The sequence below is a fragment of the Ixodes scapularis genome, unplaced genomic scaffold (assembly GCF_016920785.2).
Source record: "Ixodes scapularis isolate PalLabHiFi unplaced genomic scaffold, ASM1692078v2 PGA_scaffold3__209_contigs__length_174095766, whole genome shotgun sequence".
Lineage (NCBI taxonomy): Eukaryota > Metazoa > Arthropoda > Arachnida > Ixodida > Ixodidae > Ixodes > Ixodes scapularis.
The window spans coordinates 284458-300478 of record NW_024609868.1 but is presented as its reverse complement, the minus strand read 5'-3'; the positions used below and the strand labels follow the sequence as shown (position 1 = coordinate 300478).

Genomic DNA, 16021 nt, shown 5'->3' with positions numbered 1-16021 from the left:
CGTTGTGACGCTACAGCCTTTTAAAACTCTTATATTTATAGTACATTTCCCTTTTGGACTGCGAACAACTATAGTTCTGCACCTTCCTTATCACTGACAATGACAAAGGTTGAATTCTAGGTAATCGGAGATGACTAGATTAGTGATACCTCGCCGTGACGCCGGCACTTTTCAAACTTTTATATTTAGTGTATTCCCTTTCCTTTATAACTATTGTCTCCTTTCGCTCTTTGAGAACCTTGAGACCCTCGGGGGGGCGGCTTTATCGTTGTGCCATCCTATGTTGTTGCTCAATGAAAGATGTCCCGTTCCCGTCCTCGTCCTCGCTGTTTCATGCTCTCAAGTTTTGTATCCGATTTTGAAGTTCATCCGCCGGTGCGGTGGCATCAAATATTGAGCCCTCCTGCGAGTCAAGTTTCTTTGACGCCTCCGCTCCGAACCGCCGTTGCCGCCGCTACCCTAAGGGTCGCCGGCATCCTGGGAACAACCGGTTTCCTCCGTGTGTGCTGCCTATCGCTGCGAGCAAACGCTCGTGAGTTTGAAGTTCTTTTAGGGCCCTTTCAGGTGACCTCAAAATCTTTGAAACGGTCTGAGGTTGAAGAGGACGTGCAGTGGACTTTTGGGAGTGTCGTGAGGGGCCACGTCGTGCCGGTTCTACGTGAGAGGCTGCCCCGGCAGAGTCACAACCGAAACTGCGGTACACAGACACCAAACCCAGTTGTTTTGACCGTTTGACAATTTCCTTTTCCAAGTCTGGGAGGTCGGTTGGGGAACTGGACAAAGAGAACTTTGTCCCATTCCCAAATCACCGATCATTCTCAGTGCTACATGTGCGAGCGCCGCGGCACCGCCATGTTTTTCGAGGGAGAATAGAAAGCCGGGAGGCGACATCGCTGCAGACTGCGATTTTCGGTATTTCAAAAAGAGGGGCCGTAGTGCGTTTGCATTTGCGTTAAAAAACATGTTTTACGATTGTCGTTATTAAAAGTTATAGCAATGTCGCGTACAAAGCTTCTAAATTTCACGATATTTGTTGTCCCAAATAAAAAGAAGCGAGGAGGCGAGCAGTGCGAGAGGTGAAGGCCAAAAAGAAAAAGGTGCTTGCGCGCATAGAAACATTTTTTTTTTGTGTTGCAGTATTTTTTTGTTTGTCTATGATTATAACTTCATTGTCTTAGACAATAAAAGATACGTCCTTTGGGGTGTCAGTGCCCCTTTAAGGTGGCATCCCTGCGTGGCGTGGACGGCACCGCAAACAAGGAGCTCGAAATGGGGCGCCCTACAAACGTCTGTGTGCGGCCTTCCCGCGAAGCTTTATTTACCCATTGGCTTCGTCTTAAACATTGCGCAATTGCGGTTGCGACGTGTTGGGAGAAGGAGCGTGTTTGTGGCGACCTTACTTGGGCGGAGACAGACTTTGACCTTCCACTCTGTGGTTACATTCCAAGATACAGGGTGTTCGCTTACCTCGCAATCCCTGAACGGGCCACTGCTTGTGTCAGCTTTCCACATTTTTTTTTTTTTTGGGGGGGTGGACGATTTTTTTTAAAAGAAAACATACTTTTATTCTGTTATCTCCATCGTTTTCTTTCCGCGCAGATACGCTACGACTTGGGGGTCGCTTGCGGAGGAAATGTGCGAACAAAGAGTGTTTCCCTCCTTCATTTTCCTTTGTCGCGGACGTCCTCCAACTGGAATGTCTTCGGCCGCGTCATTCGGGTGGGATGAATGTTTGCAGAGTCCGCGTTGGGGTATTTGAAGGGGTGGGGCGATGACTCTGGGTATTACAGTGTATGGATGGGCCTTATCCCATCCATAGGATGATTTCGATGTGTTAGATTCTCACGAGCCCTTCTCAAAAGAATATGATTATATGCGGGGTGTCTAGCAATTTTAATTACCGGTAAAAATCCGGGTATTGTCGGGGATATTGTCAAAAAGTGAGCTCAGTCGAAAAACGAGCCGGAAACGCCATCGAGTGCCCCGAGCAAAGACACTCGGGTGCAGAAAAATATGCACAAAATTCTGCTAAGAGCAAAGCCCAGACTCTGCTCACCTGATGTGGAGTGTGCTAGCTGATGCAAAGGGAACAGCGGACAAACCCAGTCAAGCCTTGGATTCGATTCAGGGCACAACACTAGGCTAAATCCAGTTAGAGCTACTAGATTTAGTAACAAATGGGAAGGCCGCAGACCCCAATCCAATTCGAACCTTAAGCCGAAAGTATCCGAAAGTGTATCTGGCAACCACGTTGCCATTTGGTTATTGACCTGTGTGCTTGAGCGTCATGTTTCCGGAAGTGGCCTTTTCACTGGCGATGTCAGCGGCAAGAAAGTGCTCGTTCAATCCGGACTGGACGAATCCCCATATTTCGGAATGTGCGAGTTGAATTAGGCCCGCACGAAATTATCCTCACTGTGCTCAGTGCCTTGTCTTGTAATGCTCTTATATACAGGGTGCCACAAAAGAAAATTTACGGGTATTGTTTTACCGCAAAAATAAGCTAGGCATCGCCGAACGCTCATTCTCCGCCCAACGGTAGCGCTAGAGGTCACAACCAGATGCCAAGGTTTCAGCCCGATCCAATACCTTATTCAAAAGTTACAAGTGATTATCTGAAAAGTTCACTGGGAAAATGGCGGCCGACAGAGTTTTCGAATACATGGGGCTCTATGGCGCCAGAAACCGAAAACGGGCAAATATGGGCTCCATTTTCCAATAGAAATTCTCAGAAAATCACTTGTAACTTTTGAACAAGTCATCGGATCGGGCTGAAACATTGGCATCTGGTTGTGACCTCTAGCTCTAGCTTTGGGCAAAGAATGAGCGTTCGGCGATGCCTAGTTTATTCTTGCGGTAAAACAATACCCGTAAATTTTCTTTTGTGACAGCCTCTATTTAACCGCCTCTACAGTGGTCAGGGAAGTTCACCTGAAATTGTCAGGGAAAACCTGGAAAAGTCGGGGAATTTTAAAAGAATAATTTTCTAGGCACCCTGTATATGTTCGGAGTCTCTCTAAAATATACGGACGAATTACACGATAAACATAATGATTTTTCATTGGCCCTAATTAAACCGAGACAAAAACTTTTGAAACCTTAAAAGATAAAAAGAAATACGTTCCTTACGTGGCCTTAAAGAAATACATTAAACTTGGAATAAAAGTAACCAAGATACACAGAATCTTCAGATTCAAAGAGAAACCCTTTATCGGGGATTGCATAGACCTCAACACAAAACTGCCAAGTCAAAGTAAAAATGCCTTTGAAAAAGATTTTTTTAACTTAATGAACGATGCTGTATATGGAAAGACAATGGAGAACCTAACAAACAGACACTCTTCAGAAACTTGTTAAAAAAGTAAACTTCAAATCCAGAAAAATACGGTGGAATCTCAATTATTCAAACTCGCGAATAATTCCAACTAACGTGCAGTTCCCGTCCTATGTGTTTCTAGGAAAAAAACTTTCGGTAATTGAAACTTGGCATTATTCGAACAAACTTTTGCTTCCTTTTGGGTTGAAATAATGCGATTCCACTGTATTCCGTGAGGACTTGGTTTTTGATCATTTTCGCGAAACAAAAATATTGTATCTAGTCGCATAATAAACCCCCGCAACAAGTACCAATATTTGGACTTTTTTTTTCCCCTCGCGTAATCAACGCGCCTCCTATTTTCGGCTCCGGGAGTCCCGAATAGGTGAGCGGCATTTGGCAACTTCCGGTTTTTTAGGAAATTTTGTTTAGCTGTTAACAAGCGACGACGACGATCTGCGAGCCTGTCTAAGCATGGTTTTGAAAACTACAGTCTGAAGGTTTCAGAAATACGCTTGCGCAGGCTCGCAGCTCATTGTCGTCGTTTGTCAACATTGAAACAAAATTTTCTAAGGAACCGGAAGTTGCCAAACGCCGCTCACCTATTGCGTCCAATCTAGCTTGCCACCGAGCCAGTTTTCTTTTGCCACCAAGCGGTCGGGCCGAGTCAAGCCGAGCCGAGCCGCTCTCGTAACGGCAGTTGCGGTAGTGATCAACCGTGAAACCGAGCAGCGCGCACGCTCGATGAAGCTTGGGTCGAGGAATTGCGGAGCCCCGGACATTCTTCGCCTGTCCTATGCATCGATGTCAACAAACACGCCGTGGTCCCTGGTTCGGCCTAATTTCACATACTCGGGGGAAATGCGTTTATTTAGTCCGTAACAGAATGGCAGAGTGATGTGCACGCTGCGTCCTAGGTGGAGAGTGCCTGGTGGTCCCTGGGAACGGCCGTCTGCGTGAAAGAAACTCGATCTGTGCGAGTGGGCCTTTGCGGTTGGACTTGATACAAGTTCTTATACGCATATTCAGGGTATATACCTGAGCGCGCCGCCGGATACTAGCAATATATTTTGCCTAAGAACGCGTTGCTCTCTGTGCTTAGTGAGCTTCGTAGGCTGCTTTTCCTTCGGCAGAAGGCACACCGAAAACGCCCTAAAAAGGTTAGCAATTTATAAAACACGGTTCCTGCGGTGCGCCCACGACCAGCTGAGGGTCCTTCAGTGGAGACGTGCCACAGTACCTTGCCACATCATGTCGCCAGCTAATGTGACATTTGCGCGAAGCGTGCAAATGCAAAAATTTGACCCGGTGTAGCGAATGCACCCCCCAAATATGTGTCAATTTTTCGGGGAAAAAAGTGCGTTCATTATGCGAGCAAGTACGGTATTTGACGCCTCGCAAATATTTGGTCGCGAGAGAATATACGAAGCGAGGACAAATTTCCTGTTACAGGATACAAATAAACGGGATGAAGGCTGGAAAAGAGCTTCTTGCCCGGTACCAGCATCGCTGGGTTGGCCGTTGGGTGACACGGTCGTCAGAAACATTAGGGAGTTCTAGAATGGAGGGCCCCTGCGCCCCGGAGGACGGTGCACGGGGAGCGATGCTTGCACCATTGCCTTCCAGAAGGGGGTTTTTCCAACGTGGCGCGGCACACCCGCGTGTCTCACTTGCAGCACCATTGCGGCTAATGAGCGAAAAACGGGCAAAAAACGTAAAACATTTGCACTGAACGAATCTTTTTTGGCACCTATTGTTCGAAGAATGTCTCAGGTGAAACTAAATCTGGCAAATTATCAAACGTTCGACTCGTTCTGAGTAAAAACGAGGCTCGCTGCAATTTTCCTCCTCGTGCAAAAGAGGACGACAAAGTCAGTGCTCGGAATGAGAAAGAAGTGAGCGGCAGAGGCTGGCAGCATGGAACGAAAAGTAACGCTCGATATAAAACCTCGTTCGTATCACAAAAATCGCCTTCTTTGACTTTAGTCGAAATAGGTACGCGGTTCGCTTCTGCGTGCCACGAACGCCCGACCGATCAAACCGAGGCGATCCAGGAGGACTCGCGAGAGGTTGCCGGATCGACGATTACCGCATTCCTTTAGGTTTAGGAATGGTCAAAATTGGAAGACAATACACGGAGCGAGATCATCGCTTATACGAAGTGAGGGAATGCGAAGCCGCACCATGCATTGCGGGCGAACGTTCCTCATAATGCGGCGTTTATGGCGGATTTGTTTGGGAGCGAGCCACGCTAGCTGGGAAGGCTGCCGATGGGTTAGCCGCCGTTACTTCTCGAATGGGCGAGTGCTAACCCGCGGTTTGAATGAGCTGTATGTGCAAAGGTGAGCCCCCACCTTTGAGGGAGCTCCTCATGTAGGGGCCTCCTGTTCCATAACTCCCTATTGCTCGGGCTCATTTTGGCATTTGGCTCATACGGTGGTAAAGGCCAACATTTGTTGCCCGAGTGAGCTCCCAGGCGCGTTTGAGGGCAGTTTTGGGCGCTCTGGGACAGTCTGGCGGCCGTGTTTGGGCGGGAGGTGGCCTGACGCCCGGTGCCGCTTGCAGGCGTCTGTGAGGAGCAGGTGGCCAAGCGGTTCCCGCGCCTGAGCGGCTCCCGGGAGGCGTCCTGGTCGTATGCCAAGTGCCCCAACGTGAACGAGTGCAAGCTGAAGCTGGCCCACTGCCACCCGGACGCCCACTGCGTCGACACGGCCGAGAGCTACCGCTGCGTCTGCAACCGGGGCTTCAAGGGCGACGGCAACGTCTCCTGCGTCGAGACGTACGTCCCTTCTCCCCGCCCTCTGCGGGGGCAGACACTCGTTTCGTTGTGTCCCACGTCGTCTAACGAGGTGGCAGGGAGGCGGGCCTCGTAGTGACCCTCGCGGTCTGTCCGGGCCACGCCGCAAAAAACGCAACTCGGACCGCGGGTCGCCTCGTCAAAGGTGTGTCGAAGGGTCCGAGCCGCTTTCTACGAGCCGCGTCCTCGCACGCTCCAAGGCCAAACGGTGCAACGGTGCTGCTCTTTGGAACGTCTGGGGGCTCCGCCGAAATCCGGCGGTGCGCCTTCGCGGTGTAGATTTCGGAGAATATCCGGCATTCTGCCAGACTCGTGGTCAAGTGCCACTTGTGAGGAAGCGGGTGTCGGCAAAATGCAAACGTCGGCGGCTCGCGATGGGTACGGAGGTGGAACTCCCCGCTCTGGAGGAAGTGGCAAAAGTGGTCGACGGAAAGATGCACTGCCGGAACTCTTCCTCGAAGGTGCCGCGCTCGTGCGTTGGAGTCTTGGCAGGAACCGCCCAGTCGCATCGGGGACTCGCGACGCGGCTTCCGTCGGCTGTGAAAATTAGAGGTAGCCGGATGGAGACCACCGGTACGGGGGGGGGTAGAGGGATTCTGAGCCCGCATGGCGCGAGCATAGTGCTCGCTTTGTGGTGTTTCGTAGCGCGACCCAAGCGAATCGCGAGGGTTGCCACCAGGGTAACTGCAGGGTGTTTGCAAGTTTCATTCGGCCGTGAAAAGGGCTACAGAAATGTGCCAGTCAATGGAGAGCGACGAATGTTTTCGCAGGTATGTCCGTAGGGGGCGCATTTATTAACGCAAAATGTGTCAAAGGACTCGCATCCTCGAGGAAATCATTACAAAATGTGTACCAGATACTTGAGACTGTACTAAAGATTACATATTTAAGAAGAAAGAGTAATGAATTGAGATGAAAGAAAATTCTGAGCACTTCCTGACGGGAATTGATCCCGGGACTTGCGAGCCCGACGCTGTAGGTCCAGTGCATCCAAGGGGCAGTGGTAGAGGGTCAGTTCTAGCACTGTTGGAACAGTGACACAAAAGCTTCGCGTCATTTCGGCTCAGTGCTCGGACCTCCCTGCGGCCTCTCAGTTCCGTATAACCCCAAAAAAGGACAAATGACTGCGACAAGCCCCAAACAATGCCGGGAAACACGTTCTGCGTGTGCCCATTTTAGCCAGAGGTCCGAGATGTACTCGGATTTAACTAGTGCAGCTTCCCAGAAAAAAAACAAAAAATTAGAAATGTGTTTTGGATTAAACTGCGTCTCGAACGATTACCAATAGCGACACTGAGACTAGAAACACGACGTGACAAACGCAAGTACCCACGACCGTTTTTTTTTCCGCGCAAACGTGGGGGCAAAATGCAAAAAAAGGAAAAGTAGAAAGAAGGAACAACTGCATTGTGATTCTTGCCTGCTCGAACCTACGCTGTCGTGGCCGACGAACGTGCGTGCGGAACGGGTCGTTCCCGGGGGGGGATGGAAGGGCGTCTGGCCGGAGCGGGGGAGCTGGTCTCTCGCAGCTGCCCCGAGCACTGCGTCCAGGGCCGCTGCTCGGAGGCCCCCTCCTTCCGCTGCCTGTGCGAGCTGGGCTGGACGGGCCCCCGGTGCGAGGTGGACTGCGGCTGCAACAACCACAGCAGCTGCGACCGGGGCGTGGGCCTCTGCGACCGCTGCCACAACCTCACCCGGGGCCAGCACTGCCACCTGTGCCGGTCAGTTCCCTTCTTCCTGCACTGCTCCAGCCAAAGGGCTCGCCGCGTCTCACCAAAGTGGCCAGAATTCGCACTAACTAGTTTAACTTTATCGATACGGAAAAATAATAGTTTGGCTGTCACTACACTGCCCGATTGTTACGGTAAGCTCGTGCCAATTTTCAAACTTTCTTTTATTGGTTAAAAAGTTAAGCACGTACAAATGGTGGATTTTGAGTTTGAAGCAAATGGTAGTATCGATAAAATATTTTTTAATCAAATTTTTGAATAGGCATTCACATTCTAATGAGTTGGACGAGCGCAGTGGAGACAAAGGCAGCCATCTTTGCACCTACCCACTAATTCCAACGGAAGTTCGGCGTTCCAACATTCGCGCGCGCTCTCGTCTCCTCTTCCTTGGCTCGTGCCCGCGAGCTCCGCGGGTATTCTTCCCCGTAGTGTGGGAGTGCTCGGCGAGAAGTGCACCCAACGAAGCTAACCCGCTGCGATTGACACTTTGAAAGGTCTGAATCTCGCGGTTCATCTCGAAGCGAATATCGAATGGCGTATCATTTGAAACTACCTTTCGAATATTCGCGCAACCCTGCATAGGACAATCTGCGATTTAATTTGATCTTCTTATCGAGTGTGTCTCGGTACTTGGGAGCACAGTCGCCGACTGATTTTTCATGCTTCGCAGGGACCAAAAAACGTCCAAATAATAGAGGAGGGCGAAAAATCAGCGGATTAAAAAATTGCCTTTATTACGTCTAAGCGGACTTACCAAAAACAACTTTTTCTGTAATGCCGAATTAGTGTGCAGCTTTTAAGGAGGAGGACGAGGGGAGGGTACGGAGAGGAGGGTATGGTCCTCCTCCCCCTCTCCTCCTCTTCCCTTCCTCCTTTCCCTCCTCCCCATTCTCCCTTCCTTTCTTGTGACGTCACTCGTGAAGGCCTAGTAAAGGTCGTGACCTTCACTGTGAGGGCTGTGTGACCTTCACAAGTGACCTTGGCGTGACCTTCGTGGAGGTCACGTGAAGGTCGTGACTTTCACGAGTAACTTTTGTGACGTCATTCGTGATGCCACACGTTACCCTAGTGACCCTAATGACGTCACATGTGAGGTCACGAGCGCGTTGCATTATGGGAAACATCCCATAACGCAACGCGCGGTTACGCCGACGGTGACGTCACTCAAGCCGGAAACAGGCGCCTAAGAGCTGCGCTCTAAAAGCCGTAAATAGTGCCTTGCCTCAGGTTACACCTGCGCGCCTTGTTTTAGGTTATGCCTCCATTTGTGTTCAGCAGTTCTCTGTTAGCTTGAGAATCCTTCTTTTCTAGCTTTATGGTCGAGTACTTTCTGCGCTTCTTAGCGACACGTTGCGGCGGCGGAAGAGCGGATGGGGCAATGACGTCCAAGCCAGCGTCGTCCGAAAACACGATTCACCGAGATGAGAGGTGCAAGCCCATGACTGCAATGGCAAATGAACAAAGCGAATGGAAACAACAACGATGATAACAATGTGCGGCTGAAGAGAAAAAAAGCAGTACAGCATCACCTAGCTGTAAGACTTCGCAGTATTTAAGCAGCGCTGCCAGATGAAGCCGTGCAGTCAACATAGAATGCAAAAGGGCCGCTTTTTGGTGGTATTTCCCGCAGATTGTTCGCGATGATTTTGTCACAAAAATCTAGCTTTCAGACTTTGAGCTGTTCGAAACATCAGTCGTGAATATGCACTATTTCTATCGGGTAGGTCACGGTTCCTCCTTTAGGTCAGAATTATTGGTGTCCGAAAAATCGGTCGGCGACTGTGTAACTATATTTCTCGCCGTCGGTGGTCTATTCGAAATTTCCTTCGTCGAGTGCACTCCTCGTCGCGCTTCGGTCTTTCGCAAAGAAGCCCACGGAATAGATGTTGCGATCCCGCACGTGTCGCTTTGCCGCAGTCTCGCGTCGAGAGCCGAAACACTCCTCTGGGGTGGAAGGACGCACGTCGGGCGTCTGAAGAGAGAAAATGTAACTAGAAGCGGCATTTGGACCCTGAGAGTGGGCGTCCGCAGGCCGGGCAGCTTTGGGAACGCCACCCTGCCTTTGGGCTGCCGGGAGTGCGTCTGCAATGGCCACGGGGACGAGGCGGCCGGCACCTGCGACCCCCGCACGGGCGACTGCCACTGCCTGCACCAGACCCGGGGCAAGCACTGCGAGGCCTGCGCCCGGGGCTTCTTCGGGGACCCCAGGTACGGGCCGCTCAACCACATCCCTGGACCTTCTGGGAAAGAAGCGTCGACGCTTTACAGGTGCTCCTGAAAGGAGAGACTGAACGAGCGATAATTCTACAGCCATTTTTCTTCCCTGTTCTATTTCTTTTAGATTTTGGTACTTCTTATTGCCATTGCGCGCTTCACCATTCGTCCGTTGCCTAGAGAGACGGGAGTTTGATCGTGCGTTTCGTGGGGTGTGGACGACGGAGTTTGCGGTTGAACTTGCCAGGTGGATAGATTGGCTGGATGCATAAAAACTCGGACTCAGAAACCTCTTAAATGCGCCTCTGGAACGTTAACGAAGTTGTACTCCGTTCAAAGCCTCGCTGAGGCGACGGAACACTGCGTTGCTCCGACTGGATTTAGTCGACCAGTCTCGGATCGTCGAATTTCTTTCTTACAACGTGCCTCGCTCGCTCGCTGGATGTATCCCGGGTAGTGGCACATTTAGGACCCGTCGTAATGGCCAATTCGCGTGACGAACCGATCCGTGGATGGATCGATCACGTGACGACATGTCCGCGGTTTGTCCGACTCACAACCGCATCCACGCGCAAGCGACAATGGGCAGACGCCCGCGAGGACAGTCCGAACCTGTTTGCCACTGCTGAGTGGTGCGAAACTTGAACATCTCGTCATCTTACCTTGGCATCGTTGTCTAAGGGAGAAATGGACGTTTGCTACTGCTATAAAGAATCGTACGCCGCTGTTAGGTACAAAGCGAGGCAAAACCCCGCGATAGGCTTTCGCTAAGTGCCTCTCGCTTTACTAACCCTAGGCATGACGGCGACGGAGGCCGAATCCCGCTTGTATGGGCTTTGGCGTAGAAGCGACTAGGTCCTGGGCTCACGGAGGGGCGTTGGGAGATGCCTTCATGCACTCCGTCCTTGTGCGGAACACACTAAGTACGCCGCAACTACAAGAAAGCTCTTGCTCAGCGAAAGACTGGTATACGCTAGAATTACCACGGCGTGCTTGACGAGTTTTGACGGAAGCATCTTGACGCAGAACTGGAGGAGTACCTGTGTCGTGTTAGCCGGGCAAGGTTTTTGCGATTTCTTTCACTCACGGAACCAAGAATTGCGTAACAAAATGAACCAGCGAATGAACAAAATGCGACGATATGCCATTTTTCTTTTAATCGTTCGAAAACAAAACAAAAAAACGAGAAAACGTTGTACTGCGGTTGGACTAAATGCTTTTCGAGTCAATCTCCGGCCAAAAATCCACGAGTGAAAAGGCGCTCGACTTCTTCAGTCCGCGTGTCCGCCGACGAGGGACAAAATGCAGGAATCGGTGACGTGACAGTTGGTACACGGTTCGTGGACGAAAATCACAATTTGGTCCTTGGTGTGAATTAGCTATAACCGGTCACATACCTCTCGAATAGAAAATTTGCGTTGAAATTCGGTCGATAAGTAATTTTTATAGAGAGGGCCAGCATCACATGTGAGAAGACACGTTCAAACAGCTCGGCCTGACGCGACGAACGAATGAGGGAAATGGGTCGGCAACCGCACGAAGATGAGCGGCATTCGTGCAAAGTGTAATTTGTCCAACACCTTGGCCCGGCCGCTCGTTGTTGCCGCAGCGCGAGTCGATCGCAGCCGACGGTAAGCCCGTAGCAGGCGGGTGCCACTCGGACGCTATTACGTTGCACGTGGAAGGTACCGTATTTACTCGAATGTAGCGCGACCACGATTGTAACGCGAGAAATGACTTCTCACAGCGCAAAAAAAAAAAAAAAAGAACACGAATGTAACGCGAGTTAAGTGAGGGGAAAAAAGTACCTTAAAAAGTACTACAACGTGGTCCGCGGAAGCCTTTTCGGTCGGGTTCGCACTTGAAGAGCACTTCACGCTGGAGCCTCCACCCCCGGATAGTCGATTCTGTCACATCTACCCGTCGATCCGCGGCAGAGTTTCCGATTTCCTCAGCCATCATAATTGCACTTCTTTTAAAGCGGGCGTCGTTCTGAGCTCGTCGCGTGGCCATTTGCTCGAGAGTCCAGTCGCGGAAGCACGTAGCAGCAGCTCACAAAACACGGACAACACGGGCACATGGGTACGGTAACCCTAACAGAAAGCGTTGTGAAGGTAACCCGCAACCCTAACATGGGCGCAACGAGTCGCAAACAAGAATAGGATTGGATTGGCTGTTTCCAGCGTGTATATGTTGCCAGCACAAGATTGAAAGATAGCGAGATTTGTCGTAGCCATTTTAAAGAGCCTGTGCTGCGACACCGCCAAGGCACATTTTGAGGCGTCTCGATTATAACGCGAACCCCCAAATTAGGTAAGGGAAATTTGAAAAAAAAAACTTGCGTTACATTTGAGTAAATACGGTAGTTTGAGTTGTCCCACCGCCGAGCTCTTCGCCTCGGAAGATGCGTCTCAGTGGCCTGGAGCGTGCGCGTGCAGCTCGACGGCGGGCAACGGGCGTCCACCGGGCGGAGAGTGCCCCCGGTAGAGCGTCCTCAGCCCCAGCGTCTCCCCAGGAACGGCGGCCGCTGCTTCCTGGACTGCAGTCCCAAGCGGGTGGTGCTCGTGGGGGCGGACGGGGGCGGCCTGGGCGTGCCCGGGGCCGCCGGGGGCGCCCACCACTGCCTCTGGATCCTGACCACGCTGCCCGAGAACCGGACCACCCACGAGGGAACCCTCGCCCTGTGAGTTCCTGGCTGCGGTCCCGCCTTCGCTCGCCGCTTCGGGCGGTGCCAGAGACGCGTCTCCGACCGGTTCTTTTAATACGACCCCAATTTCTGCCCGGTAACATCGTAGAAGCGACCCGGACCGCTAGTGCCCAGACCGCCAATGCCCGTTGCGGTCCGGGCACTGGGGCGGTGGTGGAGACCCACCGTAGTGCGGGCCGCCCTCTGGCTCGATGCTCCACGCGAGCCTCGAAGGTAGAGCCCCGCACATCCGCAGGTTACCGGCAGAATCGTCCGCGTATGTTTGCGGTCGACCGAAAAATGCGGATAAAAATTAATCGGATATGGCGGATCGCGAATTTGATACGGATGCTTGGGGCTGCGGATTCAGATTGGATTTGGGTATCTGCGAGTCCGGATCTACGTTTATGCCGAGGCAGCCCAGAAATGTGCGCGACTGCAGAGTAGAGTGGGATTAGTGAGTGATATTACGAAGTGCGTCGTCGAATATTTTGGGGGAGCAAACTACTCTTAACAAGATGAGAGGTGCCAATCGAGGAGAAAATTGCTCTCTATGCCGAGAAATACCCGACTCATTGAAAGTGCCTTAGGGTGTTCTGGAGTGCCTGTATAGACTCCCTACGGGGGCCACAGCTGCGCGTTCATCCCCTAGTGCTGGCTTTCCTTCGCAGCATTCAGTCTGCTCCTCACGTGACTGAATTCGGCGAATAGCGGTGCCGCACGTTCGAGGCACGCGGCGTGCTCAAAAGCAGGAGTATGTACGCCGGGGCGCGTGCGTCTACTCTCCTGAATGGCATTTGGGTTGGCTCCTCATGTGATCGGATCTCGGCGTATAGCAGCGCGGCGGCACGTGGAAAACAGACGCGCAACTTTGGCTCCCATAGGGAGCCTATACAGGAACTCTAGGGTGTTCTATCTGGTCAAAAATGCTCTCCCTAAAAAAAAGGAAAGAATGCGAGAGCATCGGTCGTCCCGGGAAACCGTGTTCTTTTTTGGCAGCAAAAGAGCGCGGAACGATGAGCTTCCACCACGCCGTCTACGTCGACGATCACAACCGACGCCATGTTTGCGGATAGAAGAAGCCGGCCCGCGACCGGCATGCAATGCGCGCGAACACTTCTCCTCGACCTGCGATGGGGCTGCCATTGCGGTTGTCTCCAACCCAGCGGAGGCACGCACGCACGTGAACGACACGTGCATGCGTCCCTCTGTCGTTATAGCAACTGAAGCCTCTCTCTTCGCTTCTCCCTGCTTCTCCGAGCAACCTCCTTGCCCCGCGAGTGCCGCTTGCGGCTAGCGCCATCATCTAGTGTCGCTCAGGGAAGCGTGCTCGCTGCGCCGGTCGGCGCGGTCTGCGGGCTGTTTTAGAAACCGCACTATAACCGGTATTTCCCTTTGCGCGCCTGCATTTTAAGCTGTATCTAATTACATGGGGTTCTATGGGAGGCGAACCGGTGTTTTAAAAAAGCCGCATTATACCCGGTCCTGCACTGTAAGCGGTTATGTTGTAAGTGGTCTATACTGTATTCAAAGTTCGCAATGTTGCCTCGAAAGGGTGCCACAACCCCACTGGGTGCCTAGGAGACACCTTCTGGGAGCACCGGCAGATGGCGGTGGAGCGCATATTTCGAGAGGCTAGGACACGTAGCGACGGAGGCCGCACTGGATTGGCTGGTTATAGGGGGCAACGCCGTGACTTCACACCTAGCGACCAAAGTTTTCCGGCGACGTCCCCCTTTGTCGATTTCGGAGCCCCGCAGTGGGGGACGGTGGCTGTATTGGCCCCGAGATTGGAGCGCTGCGATTGCTCGACCGTGACGTAGCATGAGGGACCACGTGATAAGTCCAGCTACTCCGTCTTGCTTTGGTCGGGCTCTTCGGAAACCGTTTGCTCGGTACTTTCACTTTTTTTTTTCTGTGTTTGAAGCCTGACCAGTACACGCGTGGGTCGGCTTCGGCAGCTGTCGAGCTCAGGGAGCAACGGTAAAGTGCTGTTCGGTGCCGCAATGCCGCAGTTGCACGACCGACCCAAACATCAGCTCGCACCTCTACCACAAGGAGAAGCAGCTGCGCACGGAGTGGCTCGTGAAATTGAGAATGGGCAAATTAAACTCTGAGCTTAACAGTGTAAAGCAAGCACTCGAGATGAAGCTTCGTGCTTGCGGTTGGAGTAAAGATGTTGGGTAAGTGCTCTGAAGCTATTTTAGTGAACCTCCACAAAGGTGTGTGTGTCTGGGGGGGGGGGGTTATTTCGTTGGCGTACGTCAGAGATAGATGCTATCTCGCATTTTGCTCTAAGCGACAGACACGAAAAGTTTCCGCAGAGAGTGATGCCACGCATCTGTGCATTGCATCATTCTTTCATTCAGTGTTATCTTCAGCTCGTGCAGGTCCGAAGTGAGCGCCGACATTTGGAGAATGAATCCAACGAACGTGTAGCCGTCCTTATCCAGTTTCTCGATGCTGCAGGAGAACACGTGTCCCACTTCAAGACCTTTTGCGCCCTCGAGCAAGAGCCGGGATGTTTCGTGGACCTTGTCCACAAACGCATTGGTGCTGCTTACAGACAGCACAACTGAAAAGGGATACACAGTTGTAACGGGATGCCCGGTCGAAGAGGAGTTATAAAAATTTGTTTACCTTCAACGGTAGGTTGCACTTTGTCAGCATCCATTGTGGTGCGCGATACAGCCGCCAAAAACGGCAACAAGTTGGTTGCAGCGACCGGTTCCCTGCTTGCGTGCAACCGGCTCACGGGCTCCCTGGAGGCATTTGTACGGCAGCTGATTTAGGAGCATGACGAAGTCGAGTAGTGAAACGAAACATTGGGTTAAAAGAAGCCTTAAACACCCGTAGTATTAAATAAAGAGAAGACCGAGACAGTCCACCCCTGACGCAGAGTGCAGGAAACGGTCACGCAATGCCTTGTCCTACGTCACCACGATAGGCCCGTCAGGTGGCGCCACACCATGTTCTCGGGGCTAATCTCTGGGACGTGCGTCAATCCTCCCCGCCCCTCGTTTAGTTTGCGGAGGGCTCGTTATGAAATGTACACCCACCTAGGGCCAGCGGCACACGCCGCCTCACGGCGCCCTGACAGCGGCCCGAGTGCACCCTAGCCCCGCTGTCCCCCACCGCACCTCGGGTCTTGCGTCACGCGGCCGGCGTGCGGGTGTGCGCTTTGGACACCTTTGGAAGCTTTTGCTGCCAAATTTGGAGACCTGTGTATGCACTTGGGCTGAGGTTCTGTTCTTTGGCCTGCCACGCCGCTCTTGACG

The 16021-nt window shown here is 52.1% G+C and overlaps 1 protein-coding gene across 1 annotated transcript in view; it reads left to right on the top strand.

Annotated features, from left to right (window-relative positions):
* Positions 1 to 16021, top strand: part of LOC115328458 (multiple epidermal growth factor-like domains protein 8) — a 126595-nt gene that overhangs the window by 32244 nt on the left and 78330 nt on the right. Inside the window, exons 15-18 of the mRNA XM_029989671.3 lie at positions 5882 to 6095; positions 7643 to 7834; positions 9875 to 10051; positions 12573 to 12740. Of these exons, the coding sequence (XP_029845531.2) occupies positions 5882 to 6095; positions 7643 to 7834; positions 9875 to 10051; positions 12573 to 12740 (751 nt within the window). The remainder of the gene's footprint in view (positions 1 to 5881; positions 6096 to 7642; positions 7835 to 9874; positions 10052 to 12572; positions 12741 to 16021) is intronic.